The 27146-nt window shown below is 39.8% G+C and overlaps 1 protein-coding gene across 1 annotated transcript in view; it reads left to right on the forward strand.

The window, feature by feature from the left end:
• Nucleotides 1–27146, forward strand: part of CORIN (corin, serine peptidase) — a 320230-nt gene that overhangs the window by 44458 nt on the left and 248626 nt on the right. Inside the window, exons 2-3 of the mRNA XM_084626359.1 lie at nt 10488–10629; nt 22984–23436. Of these exons, the coding sequence (XP_084482485.1) occupies nt 10488–10629; nt 22984–23436 (595 nt within the window). The remainder of the gene's footprint in view (nt 1–10487; nt 10630–22983; nt 23437–27146) is intronic.

The following is a 27146-nucleotide window of genomic DNA, read 5'->3' on the forward strand; positions in this document are numbered from 1 at the left end:
ATTTTATGGAAATTAGGAGATATGCCTGGCTCACAGTATAAAACGTATGGAGATCATGATAGTCATTAGTACAACCTGGCGCTATTTACCATGGAGACTGCCACACTGAGATATATAACTAGGTATAGTGATTCTAATTCTAGCCTATACTATGGGATTATAAACCAGTTAGCCTAACCTTGTTACCTGGAAAGATACTGAAACAAATTATTAAACAATCAGTTTGTAAGCACCTAGAAGATAATAAGGCAATAAGTAATAGTCAACGTGGATTTGTCGAGAACAAATCATGCCAAATCAACCTAATTTTCTTCTTTGACAGGGTTACTGGCCTAGTGGATGGATGCGGGGAGGAGGGGGGAAGAAGAGTAGTAGACGTGATATATTCTTATTTTAGTAAGTCTTTTGACGCAGTCCCACATGACATTCTCACAAGCAAACTAAAGAAATGTAGATAAACTAAGGTGAGTGCATAACTAATTGAAAGACTGTTAAATGGTTCACTGTCAAACTGGGAGGATGTATCTAGTGGGGTCCCACAGGGGTCTGTCTTGGGTCCAGTGCTTTTCAACATATTCATTCATGACTTGCATAATGGAGTGGAAAGGATGCTTATAAAATGTGTGGATGACACCAAGCTGGGAGGAATTGCAAGCACTTTGGAGGACAGATTAGGATTCAAAATGACATTGATAAATTGGAGAATTGGCCTGACATAAAGAAGATGAAATTCAATAAAGACAAGTAGAAAGCTCTGCACTTAGGAAGGAAAAATCAAATGCACTACTACAAAATGAGGAAAACCTGGCTAGGCAATAGTACCGCAGAAAAAAGATCTGGGATTATAGTGGGTAACAAATTGAATATGAGCCAAACAATTTGATGCAGTTGCAAAAAGTTAATATAATTCTGAGGTGTATTAACAGGAGTGTTGTATGTAAGACATGGGAGGTAATTGTTCTATCCAGCACTAGTGAGGCCTCAGGTGGAGTATTGTATCCTCTTTTGGGCTGTACACTTTAAGAAAGATGTGGACAAATTGGAGAAAATCCAGAGGAAAGCAGCAAAAATGATAAAAGGTTTAGAAAACGTGATCTATGAGGAAAGGGTAAAAAACTGGGTATTTTTAGTCTCTAAAAGAAGGCTGAGGAGGGGCCTGATCAAAGAGGACAGCGATCAGTTGTTCTCTATGTCCATTGAAAGTAGGACAAGAAGGAATCAGCTTAATCTGCAGCAAGGGAGATTTAGGTTAGATATCAGTAAAAACTGCCAAATTATGAGCATGGTTAAACACTGTAATAGACTTCCAAGGGAGGTTATGGAATCCCTATCATTGGAGGTTTTGAGGAAGAAGTGGGATAAACACCTGTAAGGGATGGTCTAGGTTTACTTGGTCCTGCTTTAGCACAGGGGGCTGGATTAGACCTCTCAAGGTCCCTTCCAGCCATACATTTCTATGATTCTGTCTTGCACTATGGCTATACTACGCTACCAACTCATTGTTGAAAAGGAGCAGTTAAAATAGTGGAACCAGTGCAGAGATATTACTCCTGGAAAAGGGGGTTTCCCAGGGGGCAGGGAATTGGCAGAACAGTTCTATGCCATCCACCCTCACAGCTCTCAGTGTAGAGCAATGATAGGGGGAGAGGTGCTGCATTCCTCAGGAGGGCTGCTCTAATTTATAATTAACTGCAGCAGCCTTCCTGAGGAATGTAGCACCTCTCCCCTACTACCTCTCTACACTGAGAGCTGTAAGGGTGGGTGGCATAAAGCTGTTCTGGCTTTATCTACATTGGAGACCAGATTAAACCAGTGCTCTGCTGGATACCCAGAAACCAAGGAAACTAAAAAGAGGGCAAATAGCCATCCTCCTCCCAGCCCTTTGCCCTATTTCATCCTGAGCTGTGCTGAGTTTAGCTTAGCTTCAGGTCAGATTTGAGGCCTGTAGTTTGAATTTTAATAACTTTCTGATTTCTAAACCAAGCCTTGGCATACATGCAGTATATTTGGGGTTTTTTTAGGTTTTTGTAAACATAAAATAGGTACTTACCTAAAGCTCTAAGAAGGCACTTACCATATATTAAACATACAGAAATACAGCAGCCTCTCTCCAAACCAGAAGGTAATGAAAAGAAACAGACTATAGCCACAGTTCAATAAGGATAAGTGCAGGGTCCTGCACTTAGGACGGAAGAACCCAATGCACAGCTACAGACTAGGGACCGAATGGCTAGGCAGCAGTTCTGCGGAAAAGGACCTAGGGGTGACAGTGGACGAGAAGCTGGATATGAGTCAGCAGTGTGCCCTTGTTGCCAAGAAGGCCAATGGCATTTTGGGATGTATAAGTAGGGGCATAGCGAGCAGATCGAGGGACGTGATCGTTCCCCTCTATTCGACATTGGTGAGGCCTCATCTGGAGTACTGTGTCCAGTTTTGGGCCCCACACTTCAAGAAGGATGTGGATAAATTGGAGAGAGTCCAGCGAAGGGCAACAAAAATGATTAGGGGTCTGGAACACATGAGTTATGAGGAGAGGCTGAGGGAGCTGGGATTGTTTAGCCTGCAGAAGAGAAGAATGAGGGGGGATTTGATAGCTGCTTTCAACTACCTGAAAGGGGGTTCCAAAGAGGATGGCTCTAGACTGTTCTCAATGGTAGCAGATGACAGAACGAGGAGTAATGGTCTCAAGTTGCAGTGGGGGAGGTTTAGATTGGATATTAGGAAAAACTTTTTCACTAAGAGGGTGGTGAAACACTGGAATGCGTTACCTGGGGAGGTGGTAGAATCTCCTTCCTTAGAGGTTTTTAAGGTCAGGCTTGACAAAGCCCTGGCTGGGATGATTTAACTGGGAATTGGTCCTGCTTCGAGCAGGGGGTTGGACTAGATGACCTTCTGGGGTCCCTTCCAACCCTGAGATTCTATGATTCTATGATTCACAGACTCCAGCCTCAGTGAGCACTTCCCAGCCGTCAGCTCACTTCTTCCTCAATAACAACCTGGGAAAAGCGATGCTCCTACACTGTTCCCTGACCAAAGTGTGGGGTGGTGTGCAGTTGGAGTTAATTCCAAAGTCTAAGGTCCCACAAAGAATAGCATACCAGCAGTTACCTCCCTTTTAAAAGGAGGGAGCTCCAGTTTGATTGCCTCTTCTCACAACAGGTGTAGCAGTATGGCATGGGGAGAGGGCCTGTCCCTTAAACAGGAAGATCCCAAGCCAGTTAGGACTTTATAGATCAATATTAACACTCTGAGCTCAATTTGGTGATCCACAGGCTGCCTGTGCAGATCACAGAGCACTCTTGTTACGTGCTGATGGTGGGAAACTACTTAACAAGCAAGTTACTGCCTTCTGAACTATTTTACATTTCTGAGTTGATTAAAGGTGTAGCCCTGTGTAGTGTACATTGCAGTTATGTAATCTTGAGGTGACAAAGGCATGGAAAATTGATGGCTAAGTTGAACATATGTTCTAACCCATGGAGTGGCCCCCAATCTTGCTCCCTGGCTGGAGTGCTGGAGTGGGGCAAGCCCCAGACCCCACTCCCCAGTGGGAGCTCAAGGGCTAGATTAAAATGGCTGGCAGGTTGGATTTGGCCAGCAGGCTGTAGTTGCCGAACCCTGCTCTAACACATAGTGAACACTGTATCACTCAAATGTCCCTCATCATAGTCCCAAAGTTACCTCTGTGACAAACACATTTGTTGAAAATTGTTTACATCAGAAATAAAGAATTTTGAAACTGAGGTTACAGGAAAAATATTTCAACTGAAGGAATGGACTCCCACAGCATTTTGATTTTTTTGATGTCCCCCATTCTGTATCTTTCTTGTGCATTGTCCCCCACATTTGGTTCACAGTGGGCTGAGACCAGATGCAGGCAAAGTAGCAGAATGGGAAAGAATGAGCCTTTCTCACTTGAGAGAGCCAGCTGCGCTGTGGACAGTGGGGATTAAAGGAGTGTTTTGGCTATCATCAGACTAGGTTTTTCTTGTAGACTGAATTAAAATTAGCTCATGCTTATTGCAAGTTTTATTTTCTTTATAGCAATCAATACAGGAAGAATGGAGCTCAGCTAAGTAGCAGTTAATAGCAGTTCAGTAGGAGAGAATGTTTTAGCCTGCAGTTTGATGTTTTAAGCATGCTATATATTCACAGCTGACACCTGTTTTGATATGGAAACTGATTAGGTTAAAGAAAAATGATTTTTATTACCGCACAAAATGAAGGTTAAGTTTTCAGACTACCAGTGAACCCATAACTTAATTGAAAGAAACCCTCATTGGATCAACTTTTTATGACTCTTTGGTATTGTCATTACGAGTCTATATCTGTCTTATTTATACAGGGAAGTTTATGTACTCTCATGCTATAGGAGGCATTTACAGTACTACTTCTTGCTACAACACCCTGTCCACCAGGTCAGCAATAGTTAAACAACATAACTTTGATCAGGACATGCAGGAGAAATAAACGCAGGCAAAGTGATGAATTTTTAAAGTGGAAGGCTGCAACTTTATTAGCTGTAGTGTGGGGAGAGACACCAAAACAAAACCAGGCATTTATTTGGGTCCAGTGCAGCGTTAAATGGTCTCCCTGTCAAATAACCAATATTCAGGGTCAGCCCCCTTCATCCTCACCGCTAGGATTCAGCCCATCCCCCAGCCTTCTCACCCTTTTCTCAGAAGGGGGAATGAATCATAGAATATCAGGGTTGGAAGGGACCTCAGGAGGTCATCTAGTCCAACCCCCTGCTCAAAGCAGGACCTATCCCCGACTAAATCATCCCAGCCAGGGCTTTGTTAAGCCTGACCTTAAAAACTTCTAGGGAAGGAGATTCCACCACCTCCCTAGGTAACCCATTCCAGTGTTTCACCACCCTCCTAGTGAAAAAGTTTTTCCTAATATCCAACCTAAATCTCCCCCACTGCAACTTGAGACCATTACTCCTTGTTCTGTCATCTGCTACGACTGAGAACAGTCTAGAGCCATCCTCTTTGGAGTCTAGAGAACAGTCTAGAGCCACCCCTTTCAGGTAGTTGAAAGCAGCTATCAAATCCCCCCTCATTCTTCTCTTCTGAAGACTAAACATCCCCAGTTCCCTCAGCCTCTCCTCATAAGTCATGTGTTCCAGTCCCCTAATCATTTTTGTTGCCCTTCGCTGGACTCTTTCCAATTTTTCCACATCCTTCTTGTAGTGTGGGGCCCAAAACTAGACACAGTACTCCAGATGAGGCCTCACCAATGTCGAATAGAGGGGAACGATCACATCCCTCGATCTGCTGCAATGCCCCTACTTATACATCCCAAAATGCCATTGGCCTTCTTGGCAACAAGGGCACACTGTTGGCTCATATCCAACTTCTCGTCCACTGTAACCCCTAGGTCCTTTTCTGCAGAACTGCTGCCGAGCCATTCGGTCCCTAGTCTGTAGTGGTGCATTGGATTCTTGCGTCCTAAGTGCAGTGTTAGTCTTTAAGGTGCCACAAGTACTCCTTTTCTTTTTGCGAATACAGACTAACACGGCTGTTACTCTGAAACCTGTCACATGTATTCTGAGTGGGAAAGCCCTGAGCAGTCAAGCTTGCCCCTCCCTTGACCCCTTCTCTCAGGACTCCAGGGTTTGTCTTTCCCCTGTTGGTTCTATTGGATATATACCCCTTGCTGTGATGGGGGTGGCATTTATTCCTGAGGGTCAAGTAGTCGAAAGTTTTACTTTAGGACAAATTTTGGTGCATGAATTGACTAGATTGCCTAGGTAGGTTGTGGAAGCTCCTTTGCTGGAGGTTTTCAAAAGGAGGCTGGATAGCCATCTGTCTTGGATGGCTTACCCACAACAAATCATGCATATTGGCATGGGGTTAGACTAGATGACCCTTGTAGTCCCTTCTGACCTTATGATTCTAATTTCTGGCCCATCCCACAGTTTGGGTGGTGGCAGGAAAGATAATGGCGTCAGGGATTCTATAATATAGCAAGTGGAATGCTTTTATAATTAACTCTATTGGACATAAGAACATAAAAATAGCCATACTGGGTCAGACCAATCCTCCATCTAGTCCAGTATTCTGTCTTCCGACAGTGGCCAATGCCAGGTGCTTCAGATGGAATGAAGAGAACATGCAATTATTGTGTGATCCATCCCGTCATCCACTCCCAGCTTTTGGAAGTCAGAGGTTAGGGATACCCAGAACATGGGGGTTGCATCCTTGGCCATCTTGGCTAATAACCATTGATGGACCTATCCTCATCTACTTATCTAATTCTTTTTTGACCCCTGCTATAGTTTTGGCCTTCACACCATGCCCGGGTAATAAGTTCCACAGGTTGACTGTGTGTTATGTGAAGAAGTACTTCCTTTTGCTTGTTTGTTTTAAACCTGCTGCCTATTAATTTCATTGAGTGACCCCCTGGTTCTTGTGTTATGTGGAGGAGTAAATAACATTTCCTTATTCACTTTCTCCACACCAGTCATGATTTTATTGACCTATCATATCTCCTCTTACTTGTCTCTTTTCGAAGCTGAAAAGGCCCAGTCTTTTTAATCAATATCCTCAAGTTTTCTCATTTGTGTTAGAGAATGGCTCTCTGTCAGAACAACCTCTAGTTATTTCACATTTTCCATATATGTGGGTGAATAAAAAACATAAAGATGCTCAACTGAAAGAAAACAAGTTTATTGAGTTTATTCCTGATGATTCACTGATGGTAATGTTAAATTAGTCTAGTGTTTCTGCTTGAGTAATAAGAACTCCTTCTGCAAGAGGAAAAACAGAACAGTCCTTTTTAGTTTTTATAAATATTTGCTTTGCTGTTATCACTATGCTAGCAATTAAGGGTCTTTTATAAAATTATCTCTTCAGCATTCAATTCCTGGGCAGTCACTGGATACAAATTTATATCTAATAATTCCGTAATATCCCATTAACATCTGTGAAAGTAGATTGTCAGTGAAATAGTTAGGATTTACTTTGGTTGCCTTTAGCAACTGAATTGTAATAAAGAAAATATCTAAAATATGTATTAGCAATAGGTAGATACGAAAACTATTAAATCAACATTTAAGATCTTTATAACCATTTTGACCATTACTGGTCATGCTTTTAAATATTTCTGATTCCTGTGATACATCTCTAGTACACAGATTCTTGCATACGATGGCTCACAAAGATGTCAGTAGCACTTGGGTAATTGTCTCTCACAGAGACTGAGGAACACATGGTGAAGGGCTTTTAGAAGTTCATGTCTGCACTGGCATGACAGGTATGTCATAACATGTTTTAGGTCTCGCCTTACATGACTCTTCAGGCAACTGTACTATGGTGGCTGCAACTCTATTCTCATATTTTCACTTATATGCCACACAGCACAGAATAAAGAATTAAGATCTCATGTAGGACCAATGTTAAATCTCCTTTTCCCCACAAGGAAGAAAATTGAAAATTAGTTAAGTAAATTGATGGTCCTACACTGCTGGCTGTTTTCTCAGTTCTGTACGTGACTACAAAACTTTGTTATGATGTCTGATATTATATCTCCATTATTCTTAAGCTCAGCTTTTGGTACTGCCATGGGTCAGCATTTACACTGACTGCCAGTTACTTTTAGCAATTGGGCAATAGTTCCCACCATTGTCAGCTATACATGAAAGGTCCTTTATCTCCTGGAATAGCCGTAGTGAAGGACTTTATTACTATTGGAATACTATTCCCTCTTTGCCAGGGGATGATGTTGTGAAGTCCAAAACTATAACAGCATTAAAAAAAGAACTAAATACATGTTCATGGAGAATTAGGTGTCCGTCAATGGTTATGAGCCAGGATGATTTCAATAGGCTTTGCCTGGGACTTAAAAACTGAAATGATTAGTTTTTGAAGTGCACTTGCTGAACATTAGACCGCAAGTTCTGCTCATGGACTCTCATTGGTGAAGAATCTTGTGCATACTGTGCAGTAGATACAACCTAAAGAGTGCATTGCAGTAATTTAGCTGAGAGGTCACAAAAGCCTGGATTCTGGTCTTAGTCCAGAAAAAAGATTGCAACTTCTGAATATTTTGGGGTTAAAAAAGTACTCCTGGCAACTGATGAAACATTGGTTTCCGTATTCAGTTTGTTGTGGCCTCTAAGTTGGGAGTCCTGTCAACTCACTCGGGAAAACCATATCAAAAGCTAGCAGTACCCCGGCCCCAAAGTGACAGCTTCAAATACTCTCCTTGTCATGAAAGCAATATCTCTATCATCTGTAGCTTGACCTGCAACCTGAGCCAGACAATGCAACTGTGCTGAGACTGAATAACTGTGATAAGAAGAGGTAGCAATGCTTATTTGGGTATCATGAGTTACTGCTAATAGCTCAGGCTATGCTGCTGCCATATCAGTTTTCGATGTTACTTTGAACAGCAATGGTGACACAAGAAATCTGTGTGGGATTCCATACTGGAGGGTTCTCAGTGCAGATGAGTAACATTACCCAGTGATGTTCAAAAGAAATAAATGGAACCACAGTCATGAAATCCTGGTAATTTCCTCCTGTCCATACAATTTGGTCACCCGCAACTCATAATCAATCGTATCAAAAACAGATGATAGCTCCTATGTTATTTGGATGGGGAGTTGTCTCGCATCCATCTTGCACACCAGTATTGTTTGTGCCATTCTAGGACTGGATGGATTGGATGATGCCAAAGAATCCTATTCTAGATACTTGTCATCTGCAATCTTCTCAGCCACCTCCATAAAAGGGAGGGCTAAGCCTAGGACATAAATAAGTAAGACCTCTGTGTTAAGAAACAGTTTCTTAAGCAGCAGTCAAACTTTGGTTTATGTCAGACAATCTGGTATCCTGTTCTCCACAAAAAGGCATTTATAACAGAAACTACCAGTGGGAGAACACTTAACCATTGGCATTTATATGGTGGGCAAAGATCCCAGTCATAGGTTATGGATTTCAGCTTCCCAGAGTCCCTTTCTATGTGTTTGGGGTAAGATACTGTCATGGTAATGGATGCATTTGTACTCTTGTGTCCTGTCACTGTCTCCCTCTATCAAGTGCAAAAGGGACAAACTTCAGTATGACTGGTTTCAGAGTAGCAGCTGTGTTAGTCTGTATCCACAAAAAAAAACATGAGTACTTGTAGCACCTTAGAGACTAATAAATTTATTAGAGCATAAGCTTTCGTGAGCTACAGCCCACTTCATCGGATGCATAGCATGGAACGTATAGTAAGAAAATATATATAGATATATACAGATAAGTTGGAAGTTGCCATACAAACAGTGAGAGGCTAATTAGTTAAGATGAGCTATTATCAGCAGGAGAAAAAAACTTTTGTAGTGATAATCAAGATGGCCCATTTAGACAGTTGACAAGAAGGTGTGAGGATACTTAACTTAGATTTTCCTGACAAAGAACTTAGATAATTGCTCATATCACTCAACTGATAAGTCAGCTTTAGGGGAGACGCAGTCTGAAATTAATAACTTTACCATCCTATGACCTTATCAAATGCATGTTGTTCACCCTAGAGTCTTTCAAGCAAAAAAAAAAAAAAAATTTGTAGAATTTTAAATTTTTTAAAACCAGGATTGTGTATGTACTTTTACAAAAATTGAATGACAATAAATCCACTCTTCCTGTTAAACATGTAAATAATTTGTTTTGTCTCTGTTTAAAAAGGACAGTATTTTTTCTAGTAGACTGAAGCATAGGCCTGAATACAGTTCTGGCATATAAGGACTTTTTTTTTCTGGGTACATCATGCATTCTAAAACTTGATCCTTCAAAGACTTTTGCACATGTTTAACTTTATGCACATTGAGTAGTTCCACTGAGTTCAGAAAATTCAACTTAAGATCCCTAGTCCTTCATGTCCCCATTTGTAAAGTGGAAATAATATTTATCAGCTTCAGAGTGTGCAGTGAGGAATAATAACTTACAGTTTGTAAAGTGTGTTGAAGATGTAAAAGCATCATGGTGCTTAAGAGCTGAGTATTATTATTTAAAACAGGATTTATAACAGACTGACAGATTCCTTAATAATATATCCTTGAAAAGATGGAGTCAGTTATGCAGCCATTAATAACTGTTTTTTTAATGGACTACTTTCTGCACATCTGGGTAAGGTGGGCAGAATTTAGCCTCTATTGTTTAAAATTTTTATGTATTTTATGACTGTCAAAATGCAATGACGTTCACTCAGCCTAACCATTTAAAAAGTTCAGCAAACAAGTTTCTGAAATGCTGGTGGTGGAGCTATACATTCTGACACATTGAAGAATGAGTTAAACATGTAACTTATGTGTACTGCTTATTTGTTGACAGGCCAGTTTAAATTTTTATATTACCTTTCATTCATGACCTAAATATATTTATGGCATATATTTCTGCAGTACTGCTGTTATGTGTATCAGATAACACTAGTCTTAAAATATATCATTGGAGTTTCCGAGTTACATCAGAATGATAAAACTGAACTCTTCTGTGTTTCAGGTCTTAGGAACAGATGAAGATAATATGGATGGTTGCTCTCAGAAGCTGGCTTCTGCCAAATACCTTCGACTTTTGCTACTAATACTGATTCCATGTATCTGTGCTCTCATCCTCCTATTGGTGATTCTGCTTACCTTTGTAGGTGAGTATTAGTCTTAACTAAAGAGAAGGAAGCTGAAATATAGTTGTATTTTAACAAGATGATACAAATAAGCACTATAAACTCACAGTGTAGTCTACTTGTAGAATGTAAACAAATGTCTTAGAACATCCACATAAAACTAAGTAAATTATGCTTTTTTTCAAGTTCTGCTATGCTGCTTCAGTTGCAGAGAATACCTGATTTTGACTGTTTATGTTTAAAAATAATTAAAAAGTAATTGGGGGAAACAATTTTTGAGTCTCTGAAAATTAATTTTTTATATACTTGCTGCCTTGGACATACATTATATTGATTGTTTTCAATAGTAACTCTTACAAGCACTTTTTGATAAGTTTTTAAATATATATATTTTATATATGTGTGTGTGTATGAAATAAATATATTTAAATATCTCTAAGTGGCACAACATATTGCTCCTTTACCATTACACACACCAATTTATAAACCTAATATCTATTTTCAGGAGAAAGTTAATGTACAAATAGCAATAAAACTTTCTGAACAGGCTACAAGATCTCCTCTCCTTCACCAATAAAATATAAGTGTTTTGTTATTAACTTTAAATACACATGATTTCAGAACCACAATCATATTTCACTGAAGATAGATTTGCAGATATACTTAATTTGTTAGTTACTCAGTCCATTAATTAATTGCAAATTTGATGTGGAATTAACACATTAATGATTTATTAGAGAGCAACAATTTAAAAAAAGCTAGTTCTTGGTTACCTTCACAGCAAAGTTGACGTGCCTGCAATTAAATCATACCTGTGATGAGAGAGAAAGTAGATAGCACATTATATAACTTTTTGCTTTTAGTTGTGTACAGTACTGTAGGGTTGTAGTTGCTTGTGTACTTTTGGGGGGTTTTTTTGCTCTTAAAGATTTTTTTTTTTATTGAAATGCATTCAGTGGTTTAGCAGCATAGCTGTCTCTTATTTCAGTGCTGGATGATACTGCCTGCCTTTTTCACTTGAAGTATGTATCTATGAAACAGCGTTTTACTTCTCTTAGGGAGACTAAGGAATGTGCATTTTTTGCCAGTTCCAGAAAGATAGTAAAATATACAAAATTATCAGCTCTTTCCCTATTAAAAAATCAATCAGTCTAAAGAAATACCATATAATTGAAGCAGTTAGGATGTCTGGAAATAAAACTGAATCTGTATCCAGGTGACAGCTCTGCCTCTGCCAAATTCAAGTCACATTGAATCTTTATATTCATTTCAGTCTGTGGAGGATGACCTGCAACAAGACCTATAATGTCTGGTCTTCTCATTGTGCTTAGGATGGGTGGCCAGAATAAAAACCTAATGAATGTGGTGACTGATAACTAAGTCTTGGGATCTATCTTTAAACTGAGAACAGACTGAAGTGGATTAAGATCATATAAGTCTGACAATTAGGAAACGTGATACCCCACCCCCAGTTCATTTCCTGGTGTTTAGCATTCCATCTGAATCCTTTATATCCTTTGCCCTAGATTTTCACTATTAAATGAGAAAGTAGATGAAGAAAGGTAGGTGTGTTTTTCTGTCATACTCAATCTATTCCTTAGAAGAAAGTGTCTACATAATATATACTGAAATTGTACTGCAAAATGCTCAGGCAAAAGGGGCCTGATTCTGATCTTACTTAGCCAGCATAAACCACTAAAATCAATGAAATTACACTAGTGTAAAACTAGTATATGTGTGAGGAGAATCAGACCCAATGTTATTGGTTAGGTCTAATGTATGGGACACCCATAAATCAGTAAAACTGTCTCCAGCATCCTTTAAGATTATTCTGATTATTATTTATTATTCTTTTTTCCTAGAGCAATTAGAACAGCTTTAGTTTAAAGCACACTGATGACACAAGTAGACCTCTTTTCCAGGCTGTCTAGAAATAAATGGATAATTCTAAGGGCATCCTTAAAGTGTATGTGATGTCAGAATAATGTAACAGGCTACATCCAGGTCATTAATTCAAATTCAGATCAGATTTGTTTCCAGTGCTGTAAATCTGATATCTTTCATCACTTCTAGATTTGTGTGTTTTTTAAGGAATGAAAAAAGCTTTTTTGTAATGGAAAGGACAAAATCTTTTTAAGCTTTGTTAGTCTGTGCTCACATACTACACCTTGGTGCCCTAGAAAGAATAATAGATGCTTGAAACATGAATGGACAATTCCAATGTGTCATTTGGAACTTTACATTCTATTGCTGAAATTAACTTTCTCTTCTTAACTTTGGTTATTACGTCTATTAGAAAATTGGGAACATTTTGGCTCCATTTTGCAGGCAAAGTTTTTCATTTCTTATTGAAAACTTTTAGGAAAATGTTCTATTACTGCTGCTGTTTTCAATTATTTTCATAAGATAAGGCAGGTACACACACGTATGTGCACACATAGTATTGAGCTGATATAAAATATTTCCATTCACCCTGCTAAATATACATGTATCAACCTTCTGACTTTCTCCTTATCCTAATGCAGACTTCTGGATAGGCTGTTCTCATCTTCCTAGTTCTGATGTAAAATAAATCTGGAATCCAGTATGAGGCAACTGGGGCTGTACAGCTCTATAGTCTAGTGATTTGAGGTATCCTACCTGAGATGCTTTAAAAAGCTGATGTTCAGAAAATGCTGAGCACTCACTCCCTGAAAATCAGGCCCCTCTATGGTGTCTAAAGTAAGGTACCCCAAATCACTAGTCACCCTTGAAAAATTGGGCCATGAAATTTTATTAATCTGTATGCAGAGAAGAAAAGGCAATGTAAGTAATGAACAAGGAGGTGCAAATTAATATGACTATCTGGCAAAATTATGTTAAAGTAGATATAACAAGGGGCTTTTAAACTCCATACACAAAAGTCACACTTAGTTTAAAATCTCACTGCAGAAATAAGGAATATATTTCTCTGAAAGCTTTTGCATTCTTTTATATGCGTATGCTTATTGATTCTGGCTGTTCTTCTATCCCTTACTTGCCAGAAAATATGGCACATTTCTGAACCTATCAAGAGGATGCTTTGTTCTTCTCATATGAAGTGAAAGCAGTGATCTCAGCTGCTGTTGAGGAAATTTGGCTTTCAGAACAAACCTGACACTCCTACTTTATTAAGTGGCTGGGTCATATCACAGAGGAGAGAAAGAGAGAGTGGGGATTGGGAATCCTCCTTCTTTAAGGGCCATAGGCTAGTTTGTGGACTGCCTAAATAATTAAACTTTGAAGGAAACAAAGGGGTGGATTTTACAAGGTTCTAATCTCTTACAACTCCCCTTGATATTGATGGGCATTGAGAATAATCAGCACCTGATGAGATTGGACCCTAATTTCTTGCTCTCCTGACAGAAGCATAGTTGTGAGCTAGTTGTTAGAGTGAGTGTGGAGGTTCATAAAATGATCCATTAAGGCCACTTCATACAGTTTAAATTTGTCTGGAGTTACAAGCTATAGAGAAATCATATTATGGTGCATCATAGCCTACATAGTCTGCTGATATGTGATGGGGGAAAAGAGGCAGAAAGGGAAGACATTCTGAAAATTTCAGATGTCATAAAAATGAGAAATAAAATGAATAGGCTCAGTTTAGAACAGCTCTCTGATTTCTGTGTGGCAGGGGGCAATCTCTAAACTAACTCTTGTTTAATAGTTATAAAAGGCACATCCCCTTTTTTATTTTTTTTTTAAATTTTTGTTAGGACATTACAGATTTTACTTACAAATGTGCTTACATTTTAAAATATGGTACGTGTTAAACTTACAGAGTTGTCTTCCTTTTAAAGAAAAGGAGCAGTTGATAGAAATACAATAAGTTAAAGTAGATTTCATTTGGATTATTTAAAAAAAACCAATAACTGACGCCATGGTTTGAATAGCCCCTTAGAAGAGGTTAAATATAAAGAAAGAAGACCATCTTGAACGTAAGCTTGCATTTATAATCTATGGGCCATGTTCTACAATCATTACTCACATTGCTTCTTGAGTAATCAAGCAAATATTACTGGCTTTAAAAATAAACTTTTTCCTACAAAGGCTAGAAAACATCGCTCACTACTGTTTTTGGCTTGAGAAGTTAATTATCCTTCACCTTTGAATAATTTTTAAAACAACATTGAGTCACTTCTGAATTAAATAAAAAAAAATTTTCGATGGGGCACAGCAATAGCAAACTCTAGTAGGGAAAACAAAACTATTTGATATTCATTGGAACATAATTGAAAGTCAGTCAGTTATTAAAAAAGACCAAGAAATAGGATCTGGAGGATCTTGTGTAGATACAGCATTTCACTTCTTATACACTTACTTCTGTGTGGTCCTCTACCATAAACAAAGGGAATCTTGAGTAGGAGGAGAGAGGTTATTTTACCTCTGTGATTGGCCCTATTGCGACTGCTGCTGGAATATGGTGTCCAGTTCTGGTGTTCACAATTCAAGAAGGATGTTGATAAATTGGAGAGGGTTCAGAGAAGAGCCACAAGAATGATTAAAGGATTAGAAAAATCTATTTAGCTTAACAAAGAGAAGGTAAAGGGGTGACTTGATTACAGACAATAAGTATGTACGTGGGGAACAAATATTTAATAATGGGTTCTTCAATCTAGCAGAAAAAGGTATACCATAAGCCTGTGGTTAGAAGTTGAAGCTAGACAAATACAGGCTGGAAATAAGGTATACATTTTTAACAGTGAGAATAATTAACTATTGGAACAATTTACTAAGCGTCGTGGTGGATTCTCAGTCACTGAGCATTTTTGGTTAGCGTGCACAATATGAAACCCCTACATTTTTTGAGGAAGCTAGCCGTACTGGTACAAAATGAAATGCCTTTTGGCTGCACAGATATAGTGGAATGGCTTGCTATAACTGAATTAAGGCCACAGAAAATTTGCTTTTTTTTTTTTTTTTAAGGAAACCATCTTGAGCCGTGAATAATGAGACGTTAGAGAGCGTAACATTTTATGTTCACCATGCCCTAAGGGCTACTGATATTCCTCCTAGTCTCAGTGTTATCAGGCCTCAAGTTTCCAAAATATAACACAACCTCAGAATCCACAGTAGCTCCTGGCATAGAGGCTTAAAACTTGACCTTCTGGAAGCAAGACAAAACATCAGCAATGCCATTGTCAATACTCAGTCTGATTTGCTATAAACAGGTGTTCAGAGTTAGGAACTTTAACAAAAAAGTGTGAACAAGCCACTTGTTCCTGGGAGATAGTGTGCAGAGGGATGTGGCATTGGACAAGAAAACTATCTGCTTATTCTTGAATCTGTCTCTCCATATGCAAATAGGACAGGGAAGCATTTCAAGAAGATAGTATCCAGAACCAGCCTCCATGTGTCCTAATCTGCAAGCCTCCACTCCATGTACTAATTCCCTTTAAAGAATTCCCCATCACTGAATTCCCTGGAAGCTTGGAACAATACATGTAGCTCTGAGCCCAGTTCCCAATCAAATTGCCAGAACATGACACCATTGTATCTAATGCAGAATGGTTTCTCCATCTTCAAGAGACTTCTGCCACCCAAAAAATAAATGTGGCAAGCTGGAGTGCATGCACACATAGTGTGATGGCTGAGACATGTTTTCAGCAAAAGTGTTGCTGGGGAGCCAATCAAGCAACACTCAGTGGCCAGTGCAAAGGGATTGATTAACATTGTTACAGACTTTCAGACTGATTTCTGAGATGCAGTGGTGGCTTTAGGTCAATGTTATATTCATTTAGGTTTATAAGAGCCCCAATAGGTACCTATGCTATGTTGTCTTGGGCAATGCAGGCAGAAAGACAAGACACCAGAAATGTGGTTTAGCAAGGCCACAGCTTTATTAAACAATACATCTAAGAACTACTGGGCAATAACTCATTCAGTGCAGGTCATCCCTCCTATTGCAATCTGAATGGCTGCCATCATCCTCCCCACCCCAATAAATTGGTCCCAGCACCATTTCATGCTCCCTATCACTCTCCCCTTGTATAAGGGATAAGAGGGTAGAGAAGATGGGGTTGTCTCCTCATTGTATCAGACATTAGGAGCTCTGCCCCACCTTCTTTAGGGGATACCTTCTCCTAATCCACTTCCAATTCCAGTTGATCAGGGAAACAGACCCCTTACTGAACAATCTGAACTGGGCACCTGCCAAGTTGTGCCAGTTGTGACAAAATGAGTTTTACAGGTGAACCTACCCCACCGAGTCCCTGCACTGCTGAGAGGAAGGTAAAAAACCCACCCCTCCCAGGCCAGTTTGGCAGTGAGGGCAAAATTCCTTCCTAGCCCCATAAAGGTAATTAGCATAATACCCACAGCAAGGCTGCCACACTGGATCCTACTCTAATTTCAAGAGAGGAAGGAGGGGGAAGCTCTTCTTCCTAGCACAGAATGGCACCCTTGAGCAGGCAGAAGGGCTTATAAGACCTCCCCACTGAGTATGTGGGAGTGAATAGGCTTATGTTGCACTCTGTCCTACCAATCAGCAACAGAGTGCCATCCTCCTCCTCTCTTCAAGCCCATGAGGAAGGGAGGGGATGCAGCAATCCTTAAAGGGGCAAAGGCTTTTTCTTTCTCAGACAAAGCCCCCCACCTCTGAGGCTGCAGAGGGGCACTCTGGGCTCTATTTACATTACAGTAAAATATACAACTATTTAGTGCTTTACAGGCTTATAACAAACACCTTGAATGCACCCTAGAAGCCTGTTTGCAGAGAGTGCAGGTCTTGGACAATTGTAATGTGCTCCTGATAAGAAACTCCTGAGTAGTAAACCAGCCACTGCATTCTGCGATTGCTTTAGTTTATGAGTGATCTCAGTGTATATCCCAAATTAAGCACTAAGCATATTACTAAAAAGAAAAGGAGGACTTGTGGCACCTTAGAGACTAACCAATTTATTAGAGCATAAGCTTTCGTGAGCTACAGCTCACTTCCTCACGAAAGCTTATGCTCTAATAAATTGGTTAGTCTCTAAGGTGCCACAAGTCCTCCTTTTCTTTTTGCGAATACAGACTAACACGGCTGCTACTCTGAAGCATATTACTGTTACCTACTCATTTCAAAGGGCCCAGTGCTGGGTCAGTTCCTGGTTGAGATAAGGACTAGAATGAGCTGTGATATCCAGTGGTTTGCCTATCCTGGCAGGATTGACCAACACCTACTCTCCCACCACAAATTGTCAAAACATCAAAGTCCGGTATTCAAATTGCCTTCCACCTCCAACCCTATACGTTTCAGTATCTGCAATAGGACGAGCCTCGGGCTGAGCCTGCTGAGGAGGTACCAGTAGATATTTGCTAACTAATTACAGAAATATTTTTAACCAATCATAAACCAATATTTTGTTCTCTCTCTAACTGTTTGATCTGTTACATACTCTTCATTAGGCTCTTTGCTTTGTTTGATCACATTTTTAGACTAGCCTGACCTTTCCTGCTGTAGGAATGGCCTAGAAGTCACCCTCACTACACACAGCCAAAATTGCCATTTAATCCTCTTTGTTTGGCTTCTAGCTTAGAGTATGTGAATCTTTTTTTAGATCTCATCACTGTCTGTTGCACATCTTTAAATAAAATATTAATTTTCCACTAGCAAATAACAACTGGAAAATGATCAGTAAAGTTTGGCATGGTATTGTTGGCATGGTATTGCTCTGAACTGAATGAGCTTAGCGCATATCTCTCATTTTTATACTGAACATACTGATTGCCAGTGTGCTATACGCTTCCATCATCTGGTCATCTCCAAATGTAGTTTGAGACACAAATCCAAAACAGATACGTTTATTAACTTTGATATTTGGCCGCAATTATGATTTACTATATATATCTATATATGCAGACACATGTCTGCAGAGTATTTTGATACAACACACATATGTAAATGAATGAAATCCATAGGGTATCTTTTTTATATAATGCATGTTGTAGTGTATTGTTTAAGACGTTGCAGAGACCCAGCTCTAAGTACCTTGGAGATATATAAAATATTGTTTTAAAGCCTCATGGTGGAGCTCCTCAAGGAATCTCTAATCAGTGGGAGTTAGGTGCCTAAATACTTTTGAGGATCTGGGATTGTGCTCTTTTCTTATGAGCCTTGAAATTAACTGGTTCCGCTAGACTTTCTGGAACGTTGTTCCCAGATAAAAAACCATTTCTGTTAAAAATAGGTTAAAGTTTAAGGGTATGTAGCTGTAATTTAGTGATTAAAATCTGTATAAGAACACTGGAGTTATACAAAACCAAAACCAAACAACTGCTAGAAACCTATGAAATTCAAATTTAAGGTCAAATTTAGCATATGCCCAAAGGTTTGAAAGTATGGTAATATCCCAAAAGCCATAGCTCTGCCTCCACAATGACACCAGCCTCTTAGTTTCCCTTCTTTGCTACCTTTCTACCTTCTTTGAAAGATTTATTTTATTCTAAGGACTTTTAAAGGGCTGAGAGAGTGGGGTGGAGAGAGTTGTATTAATTTAGATGTAATATATAGGCTAAAGGTATTAAGGTAACTTTGTTGCTGTCTAAAATTAAATTGTATTAAATAAGGTCTCTGAGGTTTAGTATATGGAGACGTTAGCCTGCCTAGTACTATTTAGCAAATACACTATTAAAAACGCTTTTAACTTCTTCTTAAAGATAAAGAAAAGAGGGAAATACGGTTAAAATATTTGAAATTTAAAGCATTAAATTAAGCTTTTATTTTAACAATATTTTTTTTCCTTTTAGTTGGAGAGAATTTTAGAGGGGAAAAAACCCTGTGCTTGACTGTATTTTTTAGATGGTATTGAAGATGGTAATAACTCTTTTTGAGTAAAAGAGACGAAATTAGTTGAGATGAGCTGGAGCTGTTAAAGTCTGATCCCATGTCATCTCAGGTTGTGTTTGGGATTCAACTGGAGGCAGCAGAGGTGACAGTGTCAATTGGGTGCCACTTTGTGGCCTGGTCTGGTCAGGACATCTCAGGATTAGGCTGACAAAGGCCCAGAGTCCCAGGAGACAGTGGTGATGGCAGTCATAAGGCTGACACTTGTCTTAGTAGCCTCCATACTGTTTTCTGTTTTCTCCCCCCAAAGTTAGGGTGACCATATGTTCCGTTTTGGTTTGGACAGTCCCTTTCTTAAGCCTTGTCCTAGCCGTCCTCCCTTTTTTGGCAAAAATGGGCATTTGTCCCATTTTCTCTTGCCAACTTGGTCAGGGGTGTGTGTGCCCTCTAGGTTATTGTGATATTTATGAACATTTATATACTTTTTACAGTTGACTCAGAGTTAGGGTCAACTTATGCCTACAGTAGTTTTAAGCCATCTTTGTGCTCTCTGCAGATTGTGGGTTGTTTCTTCTTCCCATCTTAACCTGGCTAAAGCAAGCCACACTTTTGCTTTAGATGTTGATTAAGAAGAGTGGTGGTGTATTTATGTTTAGTCCCTCAAGGAAAAGTCATTCTGTGCATTTACTTTTCTGTTTATGTAATAATGCACACCAGAAAGTGTTTAAGCTCATGATAGGAGTAGAATCCTGTCAAGTTCCAGTAGCCTTAAACATAGCTATTACATGCTCGCTTTTCTTTATTGAGGTAGAAACATTTTGAACTTGGGAAGTTCAAAGCAAGAAAGAGTGGTGGTCTGTGTTCAGAAAGGCAGTGCAGTCCTAGCAATTGTAGCATACCTGAACAATAAAAGCAACTGTATACAATTAAGATTTCAGCTTAACATTTGCTATTGGGTGTTCTCACATTCCAGCATTTGGTGAAAAGTCAACAGGGTTGGCTATTAATAATACTGATCTCTACTTGTGGGGTGTTTAAGAACAGCTGATGAAATGGTTTATGTGCTGAGGAACTCCCTTTTAATTATTTGTAATGGAATATATCTATCTGTCTAGCTGTTACAAGTAAATTTATGTCATTATACTCCCTTAAATGATTAACTAGAAGCAAAAATAATTCCTATTTACCATATAGTTCATATACTACAGTACAGAATAGTGCTTTTTATCCACTGTGTAAATAGCCCTTAAATATAACTCCTGATCAAATAACAAAGCTATTAGATAAATGTGCCCATACCCATTTTTAAATGTAATAATTTTCAGCAAGTTAATTATTCCTATATGTAATTCATATGTCTTCATCATGTTCTACAACAAATTAAATACCTTTATAAACAGCTATGGTTAAGCACAGACTATTTTATCATTTGGGCTGAATTTTCTGAAGCATATAGAACCATGTCATCTTCTGAGTTATCACAACGTTAAGCTAGGAAGCAGCTGTATATCTATTTTGATTTATGATCTAGTAATAATTTGTAAGTGTCAAAAAACATACAGATAAACCCAATATATGTTTGTTTTACTCTAAACCAATAAAATACAGTACATCAATTGTCTAGAAATCTAGATATAAATATATTTTAAAGAAATCTTCTTAAGCACCAGAGTAGGAAGCTAAATAATTCTTGAATCTATTTTTTAGCATTTAACTTTAAATTGCATCATGCTATACATAGAAAACAATGTCTACTTTCCATTTTAAATGTTACTATGTTTAAAATATCTTATTTGAAGCTGTAAAGTATCCTTCTAAAGATACAGCTGGCAATTTGTAGACTAGTAGTGATGCAATGGAAAGAAAATTATTTCTAGTCTTGTTAATAAAATGATGCCCTAGAACAACTATACATCACATCTGCTCGCATTCTAATCCACAGTTTTTAAAAAAAAAAAAGTAAAAGCCCAGTGACTTCATTCTGGATAAGGCCAAAATGTTTTTAGTTTGTGTTTTGTGAGGACTACTTATTTGTGTTGGGTGATGAATTAATATATTTATTGTGGCTTTTATTTGGCTGCGGCTTTATTTTACTTGGTGGCCCTTTTGAAAATTCTGGTTTTAGTTCTATTCTATCTGACCTATGAAACTTTTAAAAAGTAAAAATACATTTCTGATGGGTTCTCCCTGGGGTGCCACCTGGAGCTGGCCCACCAGCCTGAGCCCCCTGACCCACCAGCCTGGGCTCCCTCTCACACCGTACTGCTGTGACAAGCTGCAAAGCCCTCCAGCCTGCACTTTCGCCAGCATACATACAGGTAGGGACACACCCAGCTGCAGTTACAGGCATGCTCTCTGACAAGCCCTGCATAGGAAGGCTACAGCTAAGGCAACTCCCAACTTCTTAGGCACGCATCTCCTCTGGAGTGTAAACTCAAAATTATGCTGTCTTGTGCTGCACAGGGAACTGTACAGCATAAGCTCATAAAAAAACTGTACAGCGTAAGCTCTGTCCCTCAAGGTGGAGAGGAATATGCAACAACCTTTGCCCCTGAGTTATGATTCCCACACACTTCACTCCAATGCACTGGTTTAGATAAAGCAAAAACAAGTTTATTAACTACAAAAGATTTTAAGTGATTGTAGGTGATAGCAAACAGATCAAAGCAGATTACTTGGCAAATAAACAAAAAATGCAAACTAAGCTTGATATACTAAATAGATTGGATATGAATAGCAGAGTCTCACCCTAAGAGATGATACAAGCAGACTGCAGATTCTTAAGGGGCAAGCTGCACTTGCTTAACAGTTTGGAATCCCCAGATGTTTCATTCACAGGCTAAAAATCACTTTACCCTGGGTCCAGCACTTCCCCCAGTTCAGTCTTTGTTCCTCAGGTGTTTCCAGGAGTCGTCTTGTATGAGGAGTGAAGAACACAGACCAGATGATGTCACTCCTTGCCTTATATAGCTTTTGCAAAGCTTTGTTTCCAGACCAGTCTGTGGAAAAATACAGACATCCCAAGACGGAGTCCAGAGACATGTGGTCTCATCACATGTCCTTGTAGGGTCATAGCAGCTGTTACTCGGAGGCTGCCTGTAGCGTTCTCAGAAAGGCACCCAAGATGGGAAATAAGCTTCTCCTAAGGTCTATTTTTTTTCCCTAATGGCCCATTGCCCTGAATGGGCCCTTCCCCACTCACTATCTAGACTGAAAACATCTTGTCTAGTGGGCGTTATCCAGGTGTAACTACATTTGAAAATACAGATACATAGTCAATATTCATGACTTCAGATACAAAAGTGATACATGCATACAAATAGGATAATCATAGTCAGCAAATCATAACTTTTCCAATGACCCCTCACATGACTGATCTTGCATAAAATACATTATAATTATGTCACAATCATATTATCATAATATCACTGTGAAGGATATGGGGTGCAGTGTCACAACATTATTTTAACAATTAGTGTGTTAGAAGTAGTATTAGCCTTCAAAAACTATTGGGTCAAATTTCTGTCCTTCCTAATAATCCTAGTGACTGTGTTGATTGTAAGTGTTGAACATTTTTTTTTCTCTTCCAGGTATATTAGAAAAAACATGTTTTTATTCAAATGGGAGTGAACTTCTAGCTGCTGGTGGCAACATTCAAACATCTGACATTCCTTTTCCAAATATTGTTGAAAATGGTTCGGATGTGGTTCCCACTGTGGATCTCAAAATGCTGCCATCATCCTGGACCCAAAGTCCTTTATCTCATGTTGATCAAATGCACAAAAACTTAAGTATGTTCAGGCAGGGCTTACAGGAAGATTCCTTGGCTCCTATTACACCAGCCCCACCACTTAACCCCACGACTACAGATGTTGGTATTTTGACCAGAGCCCCTGGAGACAATACATGGTCATTTTCCAGTACAGAGGAGAAAACTCTTTGGTCCACAGATACATCCATCAAGATCACAGACAGGATATCCTCTCTACCTACGTTAAGTTCTATCCATCCAGCTGCTGTACAAGAAATGAATCTGAAAAAAAGTAAGATGATATTTTATTTGACTCTATAACTAATTATGACACAAAAAGTACAAAAAATATACAGGTGGTATTGTGATTGGAATACTTTCCAAACCCATGAATTCTCAGGAATAGAAGTCAGTTCTAGATAGTTTTCAACATGCAGGTTCTGTATCTTAAGGAATCAATTTATCAGAATACATAGTCAGCCCTGATGAGGAAGAGACATGAATCTCCTTTATGGTTAAGTAACTCTTACTGAGACTGCTGTTTGGTTGGTTACATATTGCATATTGTGACAACTATGCATGTTTATCTTGTCTGAAAGTGAGTTATTGCAGATTTTAACCCCGTGTTTTAGACTGAGTTCTTTCATATTTCAGTGATTTTGAAAGTCAGTTTAGGCCCCCATTCAGTAAGATGGATTAAAAACATGTTTAACTTTAAGTGCATGAGTAGTTGCATTGAAGTCAATAGGCCTACTCACATGCTTAAAATTAGGCACAGTGCAGAATGGGGGCCCTAATGTTAAGGTTACATTTTTTCGTATCTTATTGGACAAATACCTGCTCAATTTGAAGCTAATAGAATATGTATTTGTAAAGAACCTATCACATTTGTGGGGACTCTAAAGAAATAAACAACAAAAAATAATATTGAAGATAATGGTGGTCAGGTTTTACCATTATGACAGCAGCTACTGGTACAATACCGTAACGTTATGGTAATTTTATTAGCAGAGTTTGGCGGGTTAGGGGAGGGACTCCAAGGTATCATTTCTGCATAGTTTTCTAAAACACAGTGGTACAATATTAAACTGACATTGAATGCTTCCTTTTACTTTGATACCACTGCCTTGCTATTGATCACCTGATACCACAAAGGTATCTTCACAGAACTGGAATAAATCAGCTATCATATTTCATCAGAGATGAAATGATAACCAGAATGATGTGAGAATGGCAGTCTTTTAGTAATGCCATGGTATTTTTGAGAACTTCTGTAGTGGGAATAGAGAGACAGTGTCTCATGGTTGTAACTGCTTCAGAAAGATCTATACTACTGGTTATTTTGAGGAGAATGATGTGTACCGTACTCTGGTGCCAGGCATTGTGGCTCGTTAAGCAGTAACATCCGATACTGATTTATCTGAAATTTTTAATCATTGTTGTATTATTCAAGCTGAGCTGATGTGATTTTAGAATGTCACATCAGAAAACCTTTAGTGTAAAATTTTCATGTGAGATACAATTTATATCTTCAGCACTGAGGGCTCCTTTATCTGCTTTTCTCTTCTTCAGCACAACAGAGGATAAACCCTTGCTAAATCCAAAGAGACATTTTCAAATCCTATTTCCCTTTTCCTCCTACAATGACATAAAAACAGGGAAAGCTTCTGAAAAAGATGGTTGTAGTAACCTCTCCTATGGAAAGGGGTGGATGGCTGGGAGCTCTTATTTTTCTTCTTGAGTAAGTTTTAGGAATATATTACACACTCTTGTCACAGTTCAGAGCAAATGCACCTATATTTCCCCCCTCGTGGTCCACCAAGGGCACCCACTCTAGGCTCCTGGCTCCTCTGCTCTCATAGAATCATAGGACTGAAAGGGACCTAAAGAGATCATCTAGTCCAGTCCTCTGCACTCATGATAGGACTAAGTATTATCTAGACCACCTGGACCTGTCACCTCTCTTGGGTGGAGATCAGCATCTTTCTCCCTCCTGACTGGGTTTTTGGCAGCCTGCACAGTTCCCTGCCTACACTGTGATGTCTCCATCAAGCCAGAGTAAATGGGACAGAGTCTAAACTTTGCTTTCTTTCCCAGGGCTATGAACAGCTGTAACTGTCAGCAGTTACAAGTGAGCACGTAGCTCTTTATAATCAAACACATTTATTCTTGAGGTGAAAGCATTGTAGAGAAAACTTATTAAAACAATAAAAGAACCTACATGCGGGTCACCCCAACTTCAGCCTCTGGCTCTGGTTGGTGTCAGTCCTTCAAAATGCACAACTGGGGTTTTCCCCATGGTCATAATTTCATAAATGTCTCAGATTCAGGACCAGAGCAACCATTTGCTTTATAGTGCTTGGGCCTTTGATTTTGGTCTCATATTACAGGTGATCAGCAGACAAAGACCCTCTCCTCAAAGCATAGCTTCAAAAGGCACAATTCTTGCATAAAGAGTTTGGGAATTTGCATTAACCTCTCCTTAGGTATTTCCCAGCAAATCCACTTCACACATATTGTCCCTCAAATCCATTCTATTCATGGCAAACAGACTAGCAAATTGTTCACTATAGTCTTTTGATCATCCAGGCTTTACATCACATCTACCCCTCTAGAGAGGTTACATCAATCCCAAGTCACAATAGTACATAACCTTTGCACTTAGAACAATGGACCCCAAAGATACTTAAACTTAATTCAAGAAGGTTTCTCAAGGATATTGTAGGAAATTGTCATATCTGTCACAACTGTCACTCACAAATCATTCTTGTGGCCTATTTGCTTAACTTTTCCCAGGGCTAACTTGCTGTAGAGAGGAGATGATGCAGATTCTTTTCTGTTGTATGGATAGTGGTTGTGTCATGAATCTGTGGTAGAGCTCCTCCTTTAGGAACTAAGTGGGGAGCACATATGTGTGAGTCCAATTACTCCTACCCCAGTAGGTGTATAGAGGTGTGTCTTTCTAGTGCAAGGGTGGGCAAACTACGGGCCACATTTGGCCCATCTGCTATTCTAAACCAGCCCTCGAGCTCTTGCCAGGGAGCGGGGTTGGGGGCTTGCCCTGCTCCACATGTGCCGTGGCTCCCGGAAGCAGTAGCATGTCCTTCCTTCGGCTCCTACATGTAAGGGCAGCCAGGTGGTTCTGCATGCTGCCTCTTTGCCCCAAGCACCATCCCCACAGCTCCGATTAGCTGGGAACCACGGCCAGTGGGAGCTGAAGGGGCGGTGACTGCGGATGGGGCAGCATGCAAAGCTGCCTGGCCATGCCTCCGTGTAGGAGTCAGAGAGGGGAACATGACGCTGCTTCTGGGAGCTGCAGGGGCAGCGCCTACAGAAGGGGCAGCGCGCAGAGCTGCCTGGTTGTGCCTCCGCATAGGAGCTGGAAAGGGGACATGCCGCTGCTTTTGGGAGCTGCTTGAGGTAAGCACCGCCCAGAGCCTGCACCCCGTCCCCCTTCCACGCCCCAACCCCCTGCTCCAGCCCTGATCCCTCTCCTGCCCTCCGAACCCCTCAGTCCGAGCCTGGAGAACCCTCCTGTATTCCAAACCCCTCATCCCCAGCCCCACCCCAGCGCCCGCACCCCCAGCCAGAGCCCTCACCCCCTCCCACACCCCAACCCCAAATTTGTGAGCATTCATGGCCCGCCATACAATTTCCAAACTCAGATGTGGCCTTGGACCAAAAAGTTTGCCTGCCCCTGTTCTAGTGGGCTGGCTCTCAACCCTCTTTCCAAGACCTCTTGGCTGTTTCTTCCCCTCTCAGGTTCCAAGGTGAAACAACAAAACAGCCCACAGTCAGCTAACAGGGTTAAATAAAGGTATGAAGGAAAAGCAAGGGGGAAAAATCTGTAGGCAGCTGCCATCAGGATATGGGCCTCTCTTATTGCAGAGGGCCCTGGGTGTATCACAGTTCACTTCAGATTTCAGAGTAACAGCCGTGTTAGTCTGTATTCGCAAAAAGAAAAGGAGTACTTGTGGCACCTTAGAGACTAACCAATTTATT

Source organism: Lepidochelys olivacea (genome assembly GCF_965140295.1).
Source record: "Lepidochelys olivacea isolate rLepOli2 genome assembly, chromosome: 4".
In the NCBI taxonomy this organism is placed as follows: Eukaryota; Metazoa; Chordata; order Testudines; family Cheloniidae; genus Lepidochelys; species Lepidochelys olivacea.